Raw genomic sequence first — 22,495 nt, forward strand, 5'->3', positions numbered from 1 at the left:
GGAACTTGCTTTGTTTTATTTGTAGCTGTTTTGTTTGTATTTATGATCAGAAAGTGCCATCTCATAGCAAGTTTTTTTTAGCATTTAATGGTTTGAAATATTTCTGTGACAAAACTTTGCTTCTGTAAAACTGTATTGATAATCGGGAGATGGGATTTGCTTCAGTATTGCTTCCTCCAGTTTCTCTCTTTGCCCACTGATACACCAAGACAGCCATATATTCACGGTCACCAGCAATTTCTGCTCATGAACTAAACAGATTGCTTTTGAGTTTTCTTTAGATGTTTTCTGCGGCATTTGATACTGTTTATTTTTCCCTCTCATAAAAATGGCTTCCATCGTCTTCATGACAGTGTACCTTCACCTCTGGTTTTCCTCCTTCCTCTCTGGCTATGCTTACCATCTTCGCAGGTCCTGCTGTGTTCTCCAGCTTTCCTTCTTTGGTTCACTTTTCATTCTGTGTGTTCTCTCTGATCTCATCCAACCTCATGGCTTCTGTGACTGTCTCTGTACTATTGGTTTCTGTAGCTTCTGTCTGTAGCCTAGAGCGTGATCTCCTCGTCCAGGCCCAGAGCCAGTGGCTCACAAGGGATCTCTGCGAGGATGTCCCACAGGCAGGTCTAAAGTTCAGGCCATCCTCTTCCATCGCAGGATCCTCTCGGAATCGGGGGAGGATTATCTGAATGAGTGATAGCCCTCTGGGAAGGCCAGACACGGGGAAGACATTCTCAGGTATTCCTCACTGCTGTCCCTTGTACCTCATGTAGTCCTGGGGCGTTACCCGAGTGACGTCTCAGACCCATTCATTTCTCTCCATCTTTGCTGCCACTGCCTTATTACTGTCAGTGCAGGTCATTTTCGTGTCTTGTTTGGATTCTCATTCTAGCGATGAATCTTCTCTGCTCAGTCTTGTCCCTTTGCGTGCCATTGCTCACATTGTGGCTTGAGTGACCTAGCCTGCTAACCAGATCCTGTGACCTTCCGTTTAAATTTCCTTAATGTCTCCCTGCTCCCTTTAGGATAAAGGGCCAAAGGTGTGAGAATGGCATACGAGACCCTCTGTGTAGTCTGGTCCGTAGGTAACATTTCCCTTCATCCCTTTTATCGCCTTAGAATCACCGCTTTGGCTGTAATTCTGCCTTTTGCCTCTTGATCCTTGTATCTGATACTTCGTTTGCTTTGGTTTTCCAAAGCTGAATTTAGGGCAGGTGCTGTCTGTTTATGGTCCCCCTGTGTTAATCCTTCCATAATACTTTGCACGCTGCATTGAAATCTCTTTTCTTCCTGCCAGAAAAAAACATGGGCCTCTTGATGATGGGACAGCTCTTTTTACTGTGTGCCTAGTGCCTGGCATATTGTTCAGTACACATCGTTTGAATGAGGTCTTGAGCTTCTCTACGCCCTTTCCTCATTTGAATTGTTCAATATTACTGAGATAGTTTCCTCATTTTGATGTTATGTACGCTAAATGCTTATTTACAAAATCTGACCGTGCTTTCTTACTGATCCAGTATCCTTGGCTCTTCCTTGAGGAGCACAGAACTCTTCACCTGCCTATTTTAGCCATTTTTATGACTTGGTGTCCCTTTTTAGTCTGAAGTATTGTAGCTGCAGCCCTTTCACAATACTGCTGCTTCCCAGCTGGTTAGTGGTTTCTTGGTTTCTTTTGCCTGTCCCTCTTTTTCTCTTCAACTTCTAATGTGAGAATGCCCTAGGGCTCAGTTCTAGGATTTTGTCTTTTCTTTCTACACTCATTCCCTGGAGGATCTCTTCTAGTTTCATGAGCTTTAAATGAACAGCGTTCCTGGGTTGGTGACTCTCGTTTTTTCCCAACTTGGACCAATCTTCTGAGCCTCAAGACTTGTATATCAACTGCCTATTTAACGTCTGAACTTGGATGTTTAATAAACATCTCAAACTTTAGACACCCCAAAGCACTAACCCCTTCTGCAGTTTTCTCCATCTTAGGAAGCAGTTACTCAGGCCAAAAACCTGGAGTCATCCTTACTGCCCCCACCCCCTCATCAACTTCATTAATTCCTGTTGACTCGTCTTTGAAAAGACTGTTTCCCTGAAAATCAGACCAGCTGGACCATCAGCTCTAATGCGTCTTTTGGAGCAAAAATTAATGTAAGACCGGGTCTCAGCTGATGGTGCGACTAGGTCTTATTTTCGGGAAACAGGGTATGTTCAGTCTGACCACTCATCGCCTTGTCTGCTCCCACTCTGGTTCAGGCCACCACCATCTCCCCCCTAGAGTACTATAATGGCCTAACTGATCTCCCTGCCTTACCCTCTACATTCCATTCTTCACAAAGTAGCCCGAAGAATTCTGAAAAGACCAGAGTCTGATCTTGCCAGTCCTATTCAGACCTTCTAGTGGCGCTCCATCTCATGCTGCAGTAACAGCTTTATGTCACCTGTCAAGCTCATCGTGTTTGCTTGCTGCTGCTTTTCTGCTCTGTCTCCTGTTACATTCCGCTCACTTAATTCTTCTCCAGCTACTTTGGCCTCCTGGCTTTCCTCAAACTTGTCGAAGGCTCCCACATCAGGGCCTTGGTGCTGGTTGGCCTGAAATTTTCTTCCTCAGACATTTACATGGCTTGATCCCTCACTGCCTTCAGACCACTGCTCCAAAGACACCCTGTCAGTGAGGTTTCTCTTACTGCCTTGCAGCACTGCTTCCTTTCCTCTCTTGCTTAATTTTTCCTCTATTACACTTATCTCCATCAGCCATAGTGTTTATATTTTAATTGTTGTCCATGTCCTGCCACCGAAATGTTAGCTTCATAAGAGTATCGGTTATTTTTTCCTGTTCACTGCTAAATCAGTTTCTTAGAAACTGGCATATAGTAGGTAGTTGGTAAAAAATATTTGTTAATGAATATGGGCAACCTTATATTCCTGACTCAGTATTCTAGGGCAACTGCGCTTCTTTATTTACATGAAATAAAATGGCAGCCACATTAAAATTATTCTGGGTGGCAGTTTAGCGTTCTAGTGCCACTTATTCTGAATCGAGATGAGATTTTTTGGGCCCCGAAACTAATGCTTTTGGGAAATTTTAGCTCCTTCTTTGCTTACCTTCCTGATGCTCCTACTGAAAAGGATTCCCTTGTTTGTTCAATTTAAGAAATTGCATCAGTTATCCTCTTGGGAATTCACAACATACATTAGCATATCAAAGGCCATGCATACTTTTGAATTAAATGAATTTTTAACTTGGAGTTTTCTATACTTAATTGATTATCATATTGAAGATACTAGACTTTGTAAGATGTATTCCAATTTCAGACATGTTAAAATATGAAAAAAATGTCTTAAAATTCATGAAACACACTGTAATGATATCCTGAAACACTTATTGGGGAACTGAAATTTGTTCTAAGGGGTTATGGATATACAGACCTAAATATTAATAAAGATTAGTAACAGGCTATTTATGATGATGCTACTTCTTGCTCTGACATTACATATGTCACTTTTTCAAACAGCTGATACGAATTCTTCAAAATCGGTGGGCAGCGATGCACCCTGTGTTGTAAAAGTGGTAAGAAAATATTTGAACTGATTTTTTTCTTTTTTGTTGCTTTAGTGTAGTACTGTGTTTATTTTGTGAAATATCCTTTTTGATAACCGGAGTTAATTAAACCATAAGGTATTACATTTTTAATGTTTCATAAATATTTAATGAGATACAAAAGTAGCTTTGTAGTTTTAAATAATTTGAGTTAAAAAAGTCTCTGTCCTGGTCTTTTGAATTAGAGTGACAGTGGTATTTGGGGAAAAAGCATTGAAAGCATAGAGGTTTACAGATGTGGAATAAAACTATTCGCTTCATTTTTATTTCAGCTATATTTACAGTAGATGATATGCTTTTCATATTTATATTCTGTAAGACTGTACTTAATGAAATTTTGTCGTATTTTATTTTGCATTTGCTTCTGAACTTCTGTTTGGTCAGCTTTTTCTTTTTGTTTATTTCCAATTTTCTTCCCGTCACCTTCCATTTTAGTAAATTAAATTGTTTAATTGTGATCATTTTGAAACTTCTTTTGGCTATACTAATAGTGAAATTAGTTTGTAATGAGTTAAGGTTGACAACATTCCATCTGACATAAGCATGCTTGAATAGCCAGGTCAGTTTATATATTGGTGCACTAAAAGACATTTTAACTACTTTTTTTTGTTACCAGTATATTATACACTTTTTTGCTTACCAACATTTATAACTTTCTTCTCTCAAAGTTCTTTAATACATGTGTAGGACATGTTTGTGTTACATAGAAGAGGTAACAGGATCTGTTTTTTGGGCAAATTACCGCATTTGTCTCCCACCCTTCCTTTTTCTTTTTTTCCTGTAAAGGCTACAGGACTCAAATTAGAATTACCCCACGGTCTTTTGGTTTGTTTTATTTTACTCTCTTTTCAAAAAGGAATATATTTGATTCCTTATGAGTTAAATTAACTCTTTTGGAGTCTAATTGTTTTAGTGATTGTTTTTAACATTTTTTTTATTCAGGCATAGTTTTTTACAAGGAAATACGTAGATATTAAATAAACAATTTTGAATACTTTTTTTGACAAGTGCGTATACCCTTATAACTGCCACCCCTATTAAAATATAGAACATTTCCATCACCCCAAAAAGATTCCTTGTGTCCTTTTCTGGTCATAGCCCTGCTTCCCGCACCCTTGGAGACAACTGCTTATCTGAGTTTTTTTTTTTGTTTTTGCTGTGCTTTCGTTGTTCCTGTTCTAGAACATCAGACAAATGGTATTGTACAGTATGTACTGTTGCGTCTCTGACTTATGCTCAGCATGATGTTTTAAAGTTTCATTCATACTGTATCAGTTGCTTGTTCAGTCTTATTGCTCAGTAGGTTATATCTATGGACATATTATTGTTTGCTTTCCATTTCCTATTGATAGATGTTTGGATTGTTTCCACAGTGTGTCTATTATGAATAAAGCTTTTATAAACATTGTTGTATAAGTGTTTTTGTGGATATCGTTTTTTATTTCTTGTGGGTAAATACCTAGAAGTAGAATTGTGGTTTGTGGGTAAGGTGTATCTTTAAATTTGTAAGGAGGTACAAGGCAGAGTTCCAGAGTGGTCATGCCACTTGACACTTGGACCAGTAATATCTGAGAGTTAGGGCGTGCCACTTCCTCTTCGACACTTGGAATTGTCGGGTGCTTGGTTGATCCGTTGGTTTGTTATTCAGCCATGACACTGGGAGTGTAGTAGTGTCTCATAGTTTTAGTTCATAGTTTACCTGATGACTGATTCTGAGCCCTTTTTCATTGTGCTTTTTGGCCAGTCATACGTTTTCCTTTGTGGCGCGCCTCCTTGGTCTTTTGACACCTCCACCCCTCACTTGTTTTTCTTTTTCTTTTTCTTTCTTTTTTTTTTTTTAAATATAACAAGGTGTTTTGTTTTTTATAATTGAATAGTGAGAGAGGTTCTGGATCGAAGTCCCTTTTCAGATGTGTCTTGTAAATACTTTCTCCCAGTCTGTAGTTTATCTGTTTATTTTCTTAATGCTTTTCCTGCATCTGTTGAAGTGAATCATAGGATTTTTCTCCTTTATTCTACTAACATGGCAATTATATTGATTGATCTTTGAGTGTTGAATGAACTTTGTATTCTTAACGTATACTCCAATTAGTTATGGTGTATTATGCTTTGTACATAATGCTGGAATTGACATGTTAATACTTTGTTAAGGATTTTTATGTCTTTGTTCATGATGGATACTGGTCTTTAATTTTTTGCCTAATATCTTTAAATTAAAAAAAATTTCGAATCTTCTTGTTTGGTTTTGGTGTCAGGGCTGTTGGAACAGTGTTTGTTCTCCCCATTTTTCCCCCCATAGCGTCCTCCTTCGCTTCCTCTTTACTCCCAGCGCCTCTATGAAGAAAGCTGGGGCTGTCTGTCATGGGCTCACCTTGTTTTCTGGCTTTTGGAGGTCACGGTTCTGTACTGCCTGTTTTGTCTAGTGCTTGAAAATAGCAATTTCCTATATTTTGTCCACTTTTAATATTTGTTTACAGTGGGAGGGCTAATTGGTTCCCAGTTACTCTATCATGCTTGTCGTGGAAGTAAAGTTGGTAACTTTAAAGTGTGTGTCATTTGTGTGTTTCCCCTGACATTTCACTTTTCTTCATGACCTTTCATTCTGGAATTCTCTTCTTTCTTGTTAGAGAAAGACTAATATTCCTTTTGAAATAATCATTTTGTTGCTAAATCAGAGGAACGAAAATTATTTCGATTAAATTGGGTCATTTGCATGGACTTGCAGAGTATTATCTGCATTTGTTTATTTATTTTTTTTTAAGATTTTTATTGGGGAAGGGGAATAGGACTTTATTGGGGAACAGTGTGTACTTCCAGGATTTTTTTTCCAAGTCAAGTTGTTGTCCTTTCAGTCTTGGTTGTGGAGGGCGCAGCTCAGCTCCAGGTCCAGTTGCTGTTGTTAGTTGCAGGGGGCACAACCCACCATCCCTTGCGGGAGTCGAACCGTCAGCCTTGTGGTTGAGAGGACACGCTCTAACCAACTGAGCCATCCGGGAGGCAGCTCAGCTGAAGGTGCCGTGTTCAGTTGCAGGGGTCGCTGCCCACCATCCCTTGCGGGACTCGAGGAATTGAACTGGCAACCTTGTGGTTGAGAGACCACTGATCCATGTGGGAATCGATCCAGCAGCCTTTTGAATTAGGAGCACGGAGCTCTAACCGCCTGAGCCACTGGGCCGGCCCCTATCTGCATTTGTCTTTGATAAACAAATTCAAATATTAAAATCTGCGGGTAAGATTAGTTTCTTCTTGGGATCCTTGGAAAGTTTCCATTGCGAGAAGAAAGCAAGTCCCTTTTTGACTTCTCATAATGTCAAGGTTCAAAAAATTTGGTCGCCTCTGACCGCTTCGCTGTTGGTTAATCTGCACAGTTGTTTCCAGGTCTTGGGAGGAAAGCGTGCCCGGGCCCTGTCTTGTCGGTGAGACTGGTGTGGAACCCTGTCTTCTTTCTTCTATGTAACCTGAGCTTCTTTACCTTGTGTTTTATTTCAGAATTATGATATTCTTCATTATGGGTAATTCTAAGTATTTTAGTTGTGTGTGACTCGATATAACTTGACTTTTACTACCTATTTTACTTACAGTTATGGAAAAAATGTGTAATAACAAGTATTTCCTAACTGCTTAAGGTAGCAAATTACATTTCTACGTTTAAAGCCATTTGTTATCAAGCCTAATTCAGCACTCTGCCTCTCCTGTCTCCTAATTTAGATCTGTTTCCATTAGCCTGTATTACTCCTTCTCTTTGTAATTAGGACGATGATAAATATTCAGTTGATTTCTCTTTAGCATTTAATATTTCAGTAACATTTTCAATGTCGTAGTTTGCCTGTGATTCTGGAAGAATGCCATAAACAAAACAATACTACTGATTTTCTCTTTCCTCTCACAGGGAGACTTTAGTGACTTCTATTGGCGTGTTTCTTCCTGATACCTGTCTTTTCTGAACTCCTTTAATCTCCTGTAGCACTCATTCTATTTCCATTTATTTTACAATTTCACTTGCTAATACTCTTCGCCTGCCATCAGTTGTTTTTAGTTTGTTTTGTCTCCCTAACTAGGTTTTAAGTTATTTCATGATAAGGACCTTTTTTAAAGCTTTTCTTTCATGCCTACTCTAAGTGCCCATTTTATTTTTTTGAAGACTTTTTAGCCATGATTTCCACCACCTTGTAACTTCTTAATACCACCCATTTCCATTTCTTGTGTATGCCTTTTAGAGTAGGCCCATTCATGATTTGCCTTCACTTGTGACATGCTATGCCAGAGCTCTGTCCATTACTGTGCTGCAGTTCTTTTCTTCTCAGAGCTTTATAATATTAAAAGGTGAAATGGTTCATCAAATATAAACGTAAAATGAATATCAGATCTGTCTACTATTAAAATGTGAACTATTGCCATCTAAAACATTGAGGCCTATTAAAAGTCATGTTTTCAAAGAACAGATACTCCTCTTTTGGGAAATTCCATAATTAATTACTAAATAAAAAGCAAGATAACAAAGCTATAGTATAGAGGTAATTTTATAAAATATTAATAGCAATTTGTGAGAAGAAAATATGTCAGACTGTTTCTAAATTTTCTAAAATGAGCATGTATTTTATTTTTAGAGGTAAATACTTGGCAAATGTTCAGAAGTAATCGAAGGCAAATTGCTTCTTAATGTGACATTACACTTAATAATGCAGTAGCATGTCAAACAGGGATTCTCAGCTTCGCTTGTGCAGTCTAATCAGACCCTCTGGATGCACGGCCTGGTCACTGGTATTTGTAGCAAAGCTCCCCAGAGGAGTCTTTTGTGCGTCGAGATTGAGACCACTGGTAGGGTCTGGCTCACAGAGCTCCGTAATTATTTCCAGTGGAACCATGTATGCATGCTCATGTTTATCTTTGTTTGGGGGCCCTTTATTCAGTAGGGACCTGCAGGTTCCCGTGCTTCTGGTTGGACTTCACGTGGAACACTTGTCACAAATCTTGGTTGCTGCTAATATGCATGTCTGCTCTACCAAGGAGCTCCAATCAGTTAACCCACACATTTTTTTACAGTTGGCTTTGAAATGAAGACATACATATTCAAGATAGATGTTTAGGTAAATTCTAAATATATTCTCTCTTCTGCCAGATGAGTGTGTCTGGTTTTGTTTAGGGTCTTGCTCCTTATTGACTTACGGGAGCAGCCCTGGCGTCGTGGTTTTTGCTGGGTCTCCAGAGATGGAAAACTTGTACTCTCTGCCTCTAGATAACCAAGAGACTGCATAAGTATTTTATTTTAGTCAAGTAAATGTGCAGGGGGAAATGGTAAATTGGAAGTAATAAGTTCAATAATACAAGGAGAAAAAAATTCTCCTTTGTATTTTCTTGCTAACAGACTTTATAGTAATTTATAATAGTTCTTTCAGTTACTCACCCTTTGCAGTTCTGTCAGTGAGTTAATAGCAGAACTGGAGGTGGAGGTCGGGCTTTTGGATCTTGTGTCCTAACAGTTCTTTACATCATGGTCACTTTCCAGTATGAGTGGATTAAGCCTGTATTTTGAAGTTACCTGGAAAGAAGTTTGCAGACTGATGTTTAAGTTCCCTCACTGATGTTATGAGAAGTGACCTGAATTTTCAACTCATATATCATAATTTTTTGGTAGGAAGAAGAAACTTTGTACAGCTTCCTTTTTAAATGGCAGCCAGTTGCTTTTAGATGGTGCCATTGAAATATATCACATTTTAATTTTTTTTTCTGTTGTCATCTTCATTTTGACACTTAAAAGTCTTAAAGAAACGTTTAGTGATATTCTAGTTAAAATGTCAGTCCTGATTTCTTTTCTAAATCTTGGCTATTATAGAGCTGGCAAAGTATTTTAGATTTGAAATATGTTAATAAAATTTTAGTTATGAGTTAAGGTAGTTTCTTTAACAGAAATAGCTAGCTTTGGCTAGAGTGCAATGCCAAGGAAGTAGCTCCTTTATTTTGTTATAATGGAATCTTACTGGATTTGAAGAAGTATGAAATGAGCTCAGAGAACCTTCATTGTAGTGGGGCTTTCATTATAATAGCCTGATTTATATAGGTTGATTCTCATTATTATAAGTTTAATAAATTATTGCCTGAAGGAAAGCTTGAAAATTAAAGTTGATATGACATAGGTTGAAACTGAATAAATCAGAATTTTATACTGGTGGGTAATAAGTGAGGATTTGTCTTAGGAAAACCCCTTTCAAACCTGAATTATATTAATAATGAGCGGTTCTAAAAGTTAGCTTTTGGAGAGCAGTGTACCAAAATTCCTTCTGTTGAATTTCCATTTGTTTTCTTCATTACTTACACTGAATCTCTTACTCCTGCTGAATGCCTGTTCTCAGGCCACAGGCTCTAAGCATGCACAAGTGTCTGTCTGGCTACCATTGCTGCTAAGAACGGAGCTGCTGGTTATGGCGAAAATTGAGGTACTGAGTCCGCAAATCAGGATTTGGCACCTGCACCTTACTAGTATATTGGTTCGTTTCTACTTAAGAGGTCATGACATGCCAAACCCTTGTATTCCAGTCTCCTCCAAGGCTGGGCTGAAAAATATACTTACCTGGAGCCCATAAGACAAGCTTATTGTCAGGTTCTGATCCAAGTGCCGTGTATTACCCATTTGCTGTGGAATGCTCAGTCTTAAGTAGGTCCTGCTGATGCTGCAGATTGGCTTATGGGTTTCCATGTACGTACTTTAACTTGGGATTCCTATTTTTATGAATGACAAGAAACCTGAGATAATAGAACTGTGGGTATAGAGTGGTTTTATTTAAACCTCAAGGAGTAAAATTAACTTCTATGACAGTGAGGTTATCTTGAATGAAAAAAAACAAAACCCAAAACCTTTTTAGTATTTGCAAAAAGTATCTCCAGTCGCTGAAAACTACATGTTTTCACAAATATTCTCTTGGTTAAGGTGTCAGGCCTCATTTATCACTTTCCTACTGCTCTACTGACCCTTGAACTCCAGCTACACAGATATTTTGTCCAAAATAAAATTTTTCCTATACTTCCTAAAAGAAAGGCAATTCTGAAATTAGTTTAGAAATGTTAGCTTCCTGGTTTGAAGTTTTCACTGCTTTTCATAACTTTTCTCAGATTCTCAATAAGCAAGATGATACCAACACAGAATATTAAACATTAAATAGACATTAACCAGTTTTAATCAGACAAAATTTACTGTTTAAAAATGCCACAAAATTGTACGATTTTTCCCGACCCTTCCTTCCTTACTTAAGACAAAACTCCCGACAGGCTGGTATTCCTTGCTTATCACATACCTTTTTGTGAGTATACTCCTATGTGCCTCTTTGAAAATAATTTGTTAATGTCTCTTAAAATGTGAAATGAATGTACTCCAGTAAAATTGGTGGGAAACAATTGTTATTGAGCCCTATTTTCCTCTTGATTTTAAATTATCACGTGGGAAGTAAATTGTAGGGCTCCTTAGTTTGGAACATGTGGAATCAGTATCAAAGGAAAGGATGCAATTAAATGGACTGCTTGCTCACTCTGGAGTTCCAGAATACTCTTCTTTCTGATAAAGTCGGTTTCTGCCAGTCTTGATAAATTATATAACTACAATGAGAAACAGGAAAGGAATGGGATTGTGCCACTAATTAGTTAAATCAAGTATTGAAATGGTATTAAATCTCAGAAATGTTTCGTAGCCTCTCGGTGAAATAGTTAACATGATTGCTGATCTTTGCCTAAGAGAATGCTTAATACAGATACAAATTAACTCCGCAGTGACTGAGCTGTATATCTAATTTTGTATAATTTATAACTTATAGACTTGGAACTGGAGAAAAATATAAGACTTACAGACTATTCTGAGAATATCTAAAACATTTCTAAACAGTTTGACTTAAACAGTTATAAACTTAAGTGTCAGAATTACATTGCTTGGAAAAAAAGATTGATTTGTTAGTCTTTTTTGAAGTTTCTCTGAAGATAACTTAGTAATTTTAACTGCTGCTAGTACTAATTAACTCCTATTTTCAAGGAACCCAGTGAGAATGGACCTCTTTTTACTGAATTAAAGTTCTACCAGCGAGCTGCCAAACCAGAGCAAAGTAAGCAATACAAAACATGTTAGCACTTTTAACATAACCATCGTATCTTATATTACGATTATTTAATTTTTACTTTATAAATATGTTCCACTTAAATGAGATTTTATGAAAGAATTCTGATCTCGTGATGGGTTTATTACAAGGTTTTACCTGTTTCGATATATAAAGTTAAGAATAAAGTTAATAAATGATATACAAGGTCTGACAATTAAGTTCGTGAACTTGCCACCTTGCGCTTACATTGGCAGCACTGTACAATCAGCTCAGTAAGGTTTCATAACCTTGGTATATCAGGGTCTCACAGCTGTGTTCGTGTCAACATGTGGCAGTGTCTTGCTGAGTGGCATTCATTATTATTGTGTGTTTTTGTATGCCGTTGCAAGAATGTCTGAGCTTGAATTGGAGCAACGACAAGCATTAAATTTCTTGTTAAACTTGGCAAGAGTGGAAGTGAAATCAGGGACATGTTAGTCCAAGTCTATGGGGATAATGCCATGAAGAAAATGGCATTGTACAAATAGATTAAACGTTTTTCTGAGGGCAGAGAACTGATGAAGAGAGGTCATAGTGTCCAGTAATGAGCAGAACTGATGAAAACATTGCAAAAATTTGTCAAAATTGTGGGCTGACTGTGAGAAGCACAGCAGACCAAGTAAACATCGATAGGGAAACAGGAAACTCTTAACTGAAAATCTTGGCATGAGAAAGGTGTGTGCAAAAATGGTCCCGAAGAAGCTCACCGATGAACAAAAGCAAAGGAGAGTTGAAGTTTGCCAAGACCTTTTGGAGAAGCAAGACGATGTTTTGGGCCATGTTATCACTGGTGAAACATGGATGTGCCAATACGACCCTGAAACAAAGCGTCAAAGTGCACAATGGAAGTCAGCCAACTCTCCACAACCAAAAAAGTTCTGTCAGTTCAAATCAAGAGTCAAAACAATGTTGCTAACCTTTTTTGATGTCAGAGTGATTATTCATTATGAATTTGTAACAGCTGGACAAACAGTTCACCAAGTTTACTATTTGGAAGTGCTGAAAAGGCTGCGTGACAAAATCAGACAACCTGAACTTTTCACCAACAATTAATTCATGGCTCTTGTATCATGACAATACACCAGCTCACATGGCACTGTCTGTGAGTGAGTTTTTAGCCAGGAAACAAATAACTGTATGGAACACCCTCCCTACTCACCTGACCTGGCCCCCAGTGACTTCTTTTTTTACCCGAATATAAAGGAAATATTGAGAGGAAGACATTTAGGACATCGAGGGTAATAGGACAACAGCACTGATGGCCATTCCAGAAAAAGGGTTCCAAAGTTGCTTTGAAGGGTGGACTAGGCGCTGGTATCGGTGCATAGCTTCCCAAGGGGAGTACTTCGAAGGTGACCATAGTGATATTCAGCAATGAGGTATGCAGCACTTTTTCTAGGATGAGTTTGTGAACTTAATTGTCAGACCTCGTATGATTTAGGAAATGTTAAAAATTGAGAAATAACCTTAATCCATGAGTGTAGCTCAAGGATCTCTAAATCTTTTTGAGTATTTTTCTAAACCCTGGTGAGCATAACCTGGGATGAGGGTGAAGGTGCCATAATTGATGAAATAGAACAAACTCTCAAGGTAGAGAGCAGGGCCTCTTCTAGCTACTCTGGTCCTTTCTATCCTCCCCACCCTGTTTCCCCTCCGCACTCCTCCCCGATTTCAAGGACTCTCCTGGTTGGATGGTATAGGCTCAGAAATCTGTAGGAAACGTTCCATTTTTCCTAGAGCTTGATTTCCTGGTTGAGGACTTTTAGAATGAGGTAAAAACTTTTAGATTGGGGTAAATAAGTCTTTCTGAGGTAGCAAGTAAACATTTACATAATTAGGGATATTAATTGCAACCCCAGTACTGTGGTTTGATTTTTTTTTTAAAAGAATGTTTTTTTTGCATAGTTTTCATTGTAAAAAGACAATATTTAGGGCAAGGTAACAAAATATCGTGGGTTAATAAAAATGCTCTGAATTCCTTTTTATTCTAATGTACTGTTTACTTTTTTATGAATAAATAAAAGTAAAATCTTATTACATGTATAAGTGCGTTTTGTTCTTAATGATTTAAAAGATGGTTGCATCTGTTTTCACTTGTAGTTCAGAAGTGGATTCAGACCCATAAACTGAAGTACCTGGGTGTCCCTAAGTATTGGGGGTCTGGTCTACATGACAAAAATGGAAAAAGGTAAAAATATACATGTTTTGCTTTTCTCCTCACTTTTTTGAGCATTCACTGTGCAGTTGGTTTAGTCAAGAATTATTTACTGACACCTACAGTCCTGCCAGGCCTTCCTCTGGGCTGTGTGGAGTGTGCGTGGCGAAGTGAGCAAGGTGTTACGGCCGCCCTCTGCTTTTCATAGCCACAGGCTGCGGCGCCCCGTTATAATGGCGGCGCCTCTCATTTGGAGGACTTGTACAAGCACAAGCCAGTGACAACGGGCTGCAACCCAGCTGACAAGTCAGGACAGAGCCAGTGCGCCCTGGATTTTTGTCTTAAAAATAACAAGCAAACAAACAACTCCATGTCCTTTATGTAGAAGCAGCCCTTCAAGTTTCAGTTCTGTCTTTCATGTTAGATGTATAATCAGCCACGTCAGAGTCCCGGTCTTTATGAGGTTTCAGTCTGGTGGGTGAGAAAAAGCTACCATGAAACATGTATGAACCAATTAGAACAGTTAAGTGCTCAGTTGTGTGATTCTGACTCTTACGAGTCTTAGGAGTTTGGAGAATAGAGAGAACCTAACTGTTGAGTTGGGGAAAACCTCCAATAGTTTGATGCATAACTGATACTTTTTAAATATTTGAATGGCAGTCCATGGAGTAAGGCTGGTAGCTGACATTTGAAGAGTAGACTTAGTTTGGAATGGGGTTTGAATGCTTTCCCCTGCCTGTAAAGAAGCACTAGGACTCAGCTCTCCTAAGCAGTCAGCAAGGCCCCGGTTCCTTCACCTTGGCCTTTGCCTTCCTCACCTTGGCCTGTTCTCTGTTAAGTCCCTACTGTGTAGTCTCGGTGGCTGCCCCGTTTCTAGGCTTCACTTGCAGACCATGCCCCACAGAAGAAAACGGTATTGCTTCTGGTGAGCCTCACTTTCCTGGCAAAGAAACCGTTCCCTGGAGGCTTGTGGCAGACTTCCTGTCATGTCGTCCTGGTCAGAGTTTGGTCGATGTTCATTCAACCAGTCATGGGCAAGGGCAGAGTGATCACAGCGATTTGCGTGGTGAAGCTCTTGGCCGAGTGGAAGAGGGTGGAATGCTTGAGCAAACTGGTGCCCTGGGAGCACAGGCGGGCAGGAGGGAGTTGCTGGGTGGGTGGCCAGTGTTGTTCCCTTGGTAATGCTTCTCCTGGAATCCATGCATCTCTCAGGGAACTGGTAACTCCCTGAAATGATACGTGACATTTTGTTACATATGGTTTTGCTGGAACAAGGCTCTCTATTTTTATGATATGTGCTGGAGAAATAGTATAGATCAAGGTTTGATTAAGTAATTTATACACAAGGATTCTGGAGCCAGACTGCGTGGTTTCAAGTCTGTGTTTATCTCCTTAGAATGTGTCCGACTGGGTAAGTTCCTCCTTTTTTGCCTCAGTTTTGTCATGTATGAAATACAGTATTAGTTATTCACTTAACAAGGGGGATTAAATATAAAGCTCTTAGAATATACGTTAAACATGTGTTAGGTTTTTACTCTCATAGGGGTCTTTAATTCCTTAAATGTTAAGAGCTGCTGGTTTAGAAAATCGTTGAAGGGGAGGGTGGCTCTAAAGTGGGAGAGTAATGTGAGCACAGGGACAGGAGAGGCCCCTGGCCTGCTGTGTGGCCTCGCCACCATCTTTTATTAACAAAGGAAGAGGGCATGCATGTGAAAGAGAAGGAAATAAACTTGGAGAAAGAGACTGAGGCAGATGATGGAGACCAGGGGAGGAAAGAGCAGTCTGGAACCTACCTGTAGCAGACCGCCGGAAGAGCTTGCACAAGAGACAGTGACGGGATGGCGAAAGTGACATTTGAGAATTGGTTTACGAGGTATACGTGGAGCCCATGTGCAGGGGACTTGGGCAGGAAGCCCCTTACAGATGATTTGCTAGAAAGCAGGGACATTTGATTACTCTGGTCTATAGCAGTTATATGGCTAAGACACAGTACGTTACCCAAAACCACATTTTGTAGAGATAATTGGAAGGGGAGTGTGGCCGGGGCTAGAGCATTTTAGAGTTGGAATAATGAAGTTTTTCTCTACCTTCCTGAATTTTAGTATAAACTTTTTTTTTTTAAACAACAAAGAAGTATGTCACAATAAAACCTTAAACATCACTTAATTAGATTATACTTGACTCCATCAGGTGTGGTTCTGGGTTAGTTACTTTCAGTTTCTCATGTTTCCTCACCTGTAAGGTGGGAATAATAATACTTTATGGAGTTATTGTGAAGATGAAATGAAAACATGTAAAACATAAGGGAGATTTTTCTGGCACATGGTATATGCTCAGGAAATGTTAGTTGTGGGGTCTACCCGCCCTTCCTTCCTTCCTTCCTGAATGGTGCCTTTTCTTAAAGTTGGCAGCATTGTCATAGCACATTTTACCTTATCCAGTCTTATTACCTAGTTTGTGATAAAGCCCAGAGCCAGTTAAACAGGACGTGTGTGTGTGTGTCTCCTGTGACGTGATCAGGGCCTGGAGAGACGGTGGCGATGGAAGGGTGACTCTAAGCTGAGTGACAGGAGCCTCACTGGAGGAAACTCCCCCTGCGGGGACTAGAGGATGCTGTAGACTCAGGAGGCAGACACACTCGAGTTTCCTTCTTAACTCACCATTTACTAGTGGTTACCTTACCTCTCAGCCTGTTGCTTCCTTAAAATAAAGTTGCTGGAAGCGTCTCCTAGAAGGGAGCATTAATCACTTGGAAGGTATTGATTTGCTATTTGAGTTGAAGCTCTTAAGAAATAATTACTTTGGTTCTTACAAAAGTAAAGATACAGAAAAATTGTTCTAGCCCTGCTTTCCTGCCAGAAACCCTGACATTTCCCTGTAACTCATTTGAATTAATATGACTGTAGTGCTTAGAACAGTGTCAGCATCATAAAAGCATTATGTGCTATTATTATTAAATTATTTATACTGATTTATATTTTCCCATTATTTGCATTGTTTTATCCGAGTTTCCAGGAACATACACCGTACGTCTACGTATGGTTTTGCTTCAGAGGTGTTACTTAGAAATAACTTTCATTTTACTGCTCAGTGGTAGAAATGTCTCCGCAGAAGAATGTGGTAAAAATTTCTATGCAATGTACAGAATCATGCTTCAGTTGATGTGCATAATTTAGAAATGGTGAGGCGATTAAGGGATTGTTTATAGAGTAGTGTGGAGTGATCTATGAATATAAACAAAGAACTACTGAATGTGGTGCATTAATAGATCTCATGTTGAATTAAGCAGTTGTGTTTTAGCCCTCTTTCAGACTGTCAACAGAGGTTGTATTTTTGTTACCCATATATTTATAATAATTACATACTTATTTGTAAAAAAAATAAGCATATACATGTGTCCTTGATCTCACCCAACCCTCAATCTTTGAAAACGTGTTGTACAGAGGAAACCAGGCAGTCAAAATTATTGTTCCTTCATTATTATCTGAGAAGTCAGGGTACTGGAAAATCTTACATGAATGAATGCGTTTGCCACTAACTGTATGACTTTGGACAAATCACTTTGCCTCTGTAGAGATTAATTATTTATTTAAAAATGTTCAGACAAGATGATCTCAAATTCTCTTCCAGTTCAAAAATGGAGAGAATTCTGGATTTTTTTATTTGCCATGTTGTCTTTTAATGTTAGCACTTCCTTTCCTGTTGAACTTGTCGTACTGTGTTTTTATCTTAGAAGCCTGCAACACACAAGTGGGATTTTTGTGTCCTGCTGACATTTGTTTCTGTAGATTTAGTGTAGTGGGCAAAAGCGTGGCTCCACCAGTTACTGGAGGACACATGAGTTTTCATCAGCTTTTCTCTGCTGTACACGGGGCTCCTAGGAGCACCCACATCATAAGAGTGATGCTGAGAGGCAGGTGCACTCACGCACCTGAAGGGCCTGGGTTGGTGCCTTGCTCATGACCGAGGCTTCCGAAGGTGCCAGCTGTTGTGAGGATGATGATTTGTCTTGTCCCCATTACGAGATCACTTGATACATTTTGAGTGTGGTCTTGGTTTTTATTGATTTATTGAGTGATTTAACTGGACAAGTCAGAATCTGGAAAACGTGATAAAGATAAAAGGTGTCCTCCGAGCAGAAGATGAACTGTGTTAACTGCAACTGGGGAAGGCTTTTCAGTCTGCACTGAAATAGAGCATACGGTTATTGAACCTTAGAATTTGAGCGCTAGGAAAGGCTTTAGAAAGCATGAGGCCCTGCCCTACTCTTCATTTGATACTTGTGGAAATTGGGTCCCAAAGAAGGAATGTGACTTGACTAAAGTAACATATTTGGTTTGTGGCAAAACCAAAAATCTTCACATTTTTCCAGAATATTTCTTCTTCCCCCAAATCTTGTCCATTGAGTATTTAATATATAATCCTTTTACACCATTTAAGCAATTTCACTGAATTGAGCTATTGCTACAGCATCTCTTGACCGTTTTGATTTTAATAGAATGGTAGTGATACTGCTAAAGTATGCCTTAAAAATAGAGAAAAGCAGTCACAGGAAGGAACGAATATCCAGAAATATATTTAACTAGGAGAAAAAAACGGGTATCTTTCTTACTCAGGTTGTTTTATCTTTACTGTGAATGAATCTGCTGGATTCTTGCTGTGGGCATTATCTTATATTGAACATTGGCGCATGTCACTACCTGAGACCAGGATGAGGCCTGCTCTCAGCTCTTGAGAATTCTAGTTAGAAGAAATTGTTTTAAGTGTTTGTCTTTTACTTTCTTCCTAAACATTGCCTTGAAAAACTACCATGAAAGGAGAGCACTCATTGCAAAATAGGTTTTCCTGAGTTAATGTTTTGTTCATTGACTTTTCTTGTTTGTCTTCAGTTACAGGTTTATGATAATAGATCGCTTTGGGAGTGACCTTCAGAAAATATATGAAGCAAATGCCAAAAGGTTTTCTCGGAAAACTGTCTTGCAGCTAAGCTTAAGAATTGTATGTGAGCTACACGCTTCTTGTTTTTAATCCAGTAAAGCTAGTTGTGTTGAAGCTTGGTCCTCTGGTGGTTGGTGTCGGGTACTGCATTAATTAATTCTGTGTGATGCTTTCATAGTTGGATATTCTGGAATATATTCACGAGCACGAGTATGTACACGGAGATATCAAGGCCTCAAATCTTCTTCTGAGCTGCAAGAATCCTGACCAGGTAGTTTTGTAAATTTAATTTCTACTATTTAAAACCTGTTGTTTGAAAACAAATATGGTTGCTTTGAACTTTCGAACCCAATCAGAAGTTTTACTTTTTGAAGTAGATATGGTAATAGTAATATTTCTTCTTGACGTTTTTATCTAGTTAACATTCTGCATTTTTGATGTGATTTGTTTGGCACTTTATCAAGTTGGCTATTTTGCCCTAAATAATATTCAGAAGTGCTTGTGATACAAAATGAATTTCAAATAGCTATTTGGAGGTGGAAGCTTAAAATTATATAGTGCTCCAGTGAATTATGTTTGCCTGTCTGCTTTGTCATTTTTTTTATTTCCTTTGTTCAAGAAATCCATCAAGTGTAAGTGTTCTGTTACTTGGAAAATTTGGTCTTTAACATGTTGATTATTCAAATCAATTGGTTTACAGAAATATCTTAGCTGTCTAAATTTGTATACCCTTAGTGTTTGGAATTTAAATGTGCATTTTTTTTTTAATTTCATTCACTTTGTAATTTTTACTTTTTAAGGAAAGGAGAAAAGCTAATGTTATTTTACCTTTATTTGGGTTAATTTAGTTAGAGTAGAGGGATCTATATAATTTTCTCATAGCTTTTTCCATGATTTTCCTAAGTAACGTTTGGTTGACACTCATTGTTGGGCCACTGTACTTGCTCCATGTGTGTTCCTACTTCTTACTTGATCTTGTCTGAGAAAAGAATATTTAAGCATTGTAAATGTATTTATGTCGATAGTCCATACTTCATTTTTCTGTTTTTCAGACACATTTTTAACTTCTTCTTGCTCCGTTTTTCCTTTTTCCTTTGGCTTCTCTTTCTTTTTCTGTCATCTCATATATTTGCTTTCCCTCCCCCATCTCCGTTCTGGTGGCTGTAAGGGATATATATATACATACGACAGAAGAAAGTTGCTATACTAAAGCATGCTAATGGAAAAATCTTAAGGGCAATCACAGAATTTCCAGCCATTTTGTTTTAGATGTTTTCTGGTTAAAAACAAACAAAACGTAGCCAAGAGGCTGAACAATAAGGATTCCATTAGTTGAAGTAGACTGGACTTACATAATAACTAAAAATACAACCTATAAAACATGCTGCCTTTTGTTTATATAGAAATATTTTTATAGCTCTCTTTTTTCTTTGGGCACATCCTTTGGATGGATTATTTTTCTAGTATTAGATGTATGTGTGGATCATCCCCATATTTTCACATCGGTTCTCCCTTGTGACTAACTGCATACATTTGTGAGACATTACCCAGAACTAGAAATGTAAGATGAGGTCATGAAATAGAAGAAAGCCAAATTTATTAGCTTTGTGTGCTGATCAGATATGGGCGTGTACATGCCCAAAGATGTATATCATATTAAAATTTAGTTTTAATCATGAGGGCTCAACTTTAATATATAATGTTTAAATGTATGTAAAAGCCTCATCTAAAAGTTCTTCAGATCATTTTTATAACTTGTGAAATATTTTAATGGAGTGAATTGATATTTAATTATTTTACAAGTGAAGAAGCAGAGGAATAGAAGACAACTAATGCATCACGTGTCAACTAAGCCAGCAGTCTTATACTTGAGGGTGGCAGTTGTGCCACAACGAGTATTGACGGTCTACTGCATGCTCAGTTGTGTTTTAAACTAAGAAAAAACATGAGATTTATAATCCTTGCTCAGGTTGTGGAGACAAGGTTAATTACAAGTGTGACATTTATCTAAAAAGTACACAACATCAGATGATACTGTCTGGACTGTAGCTATGTGGTCATCTAACGTTTTCCTTTGAATGAAAAGTCTTTCAGCATTCAGTCTTTGCTGTTGTTTGCACATAGGAGCTAACGTGTTTGGGGTGCTATGATGTAGTCTTAACAGTGGGTTCACCCGCAAATGACAGTGTTTTGTTTCCGGCCTTTAAAAGAGTATGTGCAGTCATTCTGGCTTCAGTTTGTCTCGATGCTTGGAAATTTCTAGGTGTACTTGGTAGATTATGGCCTTGCTTATCGATACTGCCCAGACGGAGTCCATAAAGAATACAAAGAAGACCCCCGAAGATGTCACGATGGCACTCTTGAATTCACCAGTATCGACGCGCACAATGGCGTGGGTACGTCAGCCACAGCCGAACAGGAAGCTCACAGCTAATGTTTTTAACCGAGTCTCACGCGGTTCTCAATTCTGCTGGAAAAATGAGTAGATAAGAATGAAGAAGCAGGTGGGATGGGGAGTGGAGGGGGACGCCAGACCCAGCAGTTGTGCAGCAGGGCCGCCCGTGTCCCTGTCCCCATCTCCCGGCCCAGCTTCAAAGATACCGCAGTTTTAGCAAAAGAGGTGGTTCAGTCAGCTGCAGCGAGGATTTCTTTTTTGGTCACATTTAGCTTAATCGGAATGTGAGTTTTTCCCCACCTGAAAGTCTAAGTTTCTTATGCAGTTACAGCTTTATAACAGGTCAACTTTTATTTTGTCACCTTTAAGTCAGCCTATTTCTTCAGTCATTTCTTTTTTCTGTGCCTGCACGGGGGGGTGGGGGTGGTGGTGGCTAAAACCCCCCCTCTTAATAGCTCATGGCATTTTTAATATCTTTAAGTTTTCCAAGGGCAATATGAAATGTGTCATTTTATAATTTATTTCCTAGATAAGGAGTCTCAGGTTGAAACTCTAGAGTTTGACAATTTGGGTTTTAAAGTAAATTATTAGTTGCAGATAGATTATTTCTTTTATACTGCCCAATATTCCATACTTTTATTAAATACAGTCAAAATTTTATGAAGAGAAACAAAATTGTAGAGTTGACTGTTGTACCTTATTGCTTTATATATACTTGAACTTACCCCTTAAAAATTATCTCAGTGTGCTTAACCTGCTGCTTTTGTGTTCGTAGCCCCATCGAGACGTGGTGACTTGGAAATACTCGGTTATTGTATGATCCAGTGGCTTAGCGGCCATCTGCCTTGGGAGGATAATTTGAAAGATCCTAAGTATGTTAGAGATTCCAAAATTAGGTAAAGGAGACTTATAATAAATTATTTTGGGCAAACTCATGATAAGGCAAATGTTTTTCAGTTAGAGTTTTTTTACTGGAACTATGGTTTTCACTGATACTAATATAGACATAAGAAAGTGTGTGTTAGATTTAGTCTTAATCTTATTTTAATGATGTTGATATTTTTGAAGGTCCAGGCCAGTTTTTATTCCTCCAGAAAGCCTCTCAGTTTGGAATTGCTTGATTGTTTTCTTATTAGATTCAAATCAAACATTTTTGGCAGGAAACTTACGTAGATGACGTGTGTCCTTCTCACTGCCATTACCTGTCAACAAACTAGGGTGTCCGTTTGTCCCATCCATCATAATGTTAAATAACTGTCATTTGTAAAGGTAACTTTTCCCCTTTTATAAGTAAAAACTTATCTGTGGAG

At 38.5% G+C, this 22,495-nt stretch overlaps 1 protein-coding gene across 22 annotated transcripts in view; it reads left to right on the forward strand.

Annotated features, from left to right (window-relative positions):
• The window catches only part of VRK1 (VRK serine/threonine kinase 1), a 112,495-nt gene that overhangs the window by 67,066 nt on the left and 22,934 nt on the right, over nucleotides 1-22,495 (forward strand). For 17 of the 22 annotated variants that reach the window (XM_081047940.1, XM_081047941.1, XM_081047942.1 and 14 more), the window contains 7 exons: nucleotides 3,495-3,550; nucleotides 11,595-11,664; nucleotides 13,798-13,885; nucleotides 18,742-18,850; nucleotides 18,969-19,061; nucleotides 21,054-21,186; nucleotides 21,961-22,081. In XM_081047940.1, the coding sequence (XP_080904066.1) occupies nucleotides 3,495-3,550; nucleotides 11,595-11,664; nucleotides 13,798-13,885; nucleotides 18,742-18,850; nucleotides 18,969-19,061; nucleotides 21,054-21,186; nucleotides 21,961-22,081 (670 nt within the window). The remainder of the gene's footprint in view (nucleotides 1-3,494; nucleotides 3,551-11,594; nucleotides 11,665-13,797; nucleotides 13,886-18,741; nucleotides 18,851-18,968; nucleotides 19,062-21,053; nucleotides 21,187-21,960; nucleotides 22,082-22,495) is intronic. The other 5 variants (XM_081047958.1, XM_081047951.1, XM_081047952.1 and 2 more) reach the window with 2 other exon arrangements.

The sequence above is a fragment of the Rhinolophus hipposideros genome (genome assembly GCF_964194185.1).
Source record: "Rhinolophus hipposideros genome assembly, chromosome: 5".
NCBI lineage: Eukaryota > Metazoa > Chordata > Mammalia > Chiroptera > Rhinolophidae > Rhinolophus > Rhinolophus hipposideros.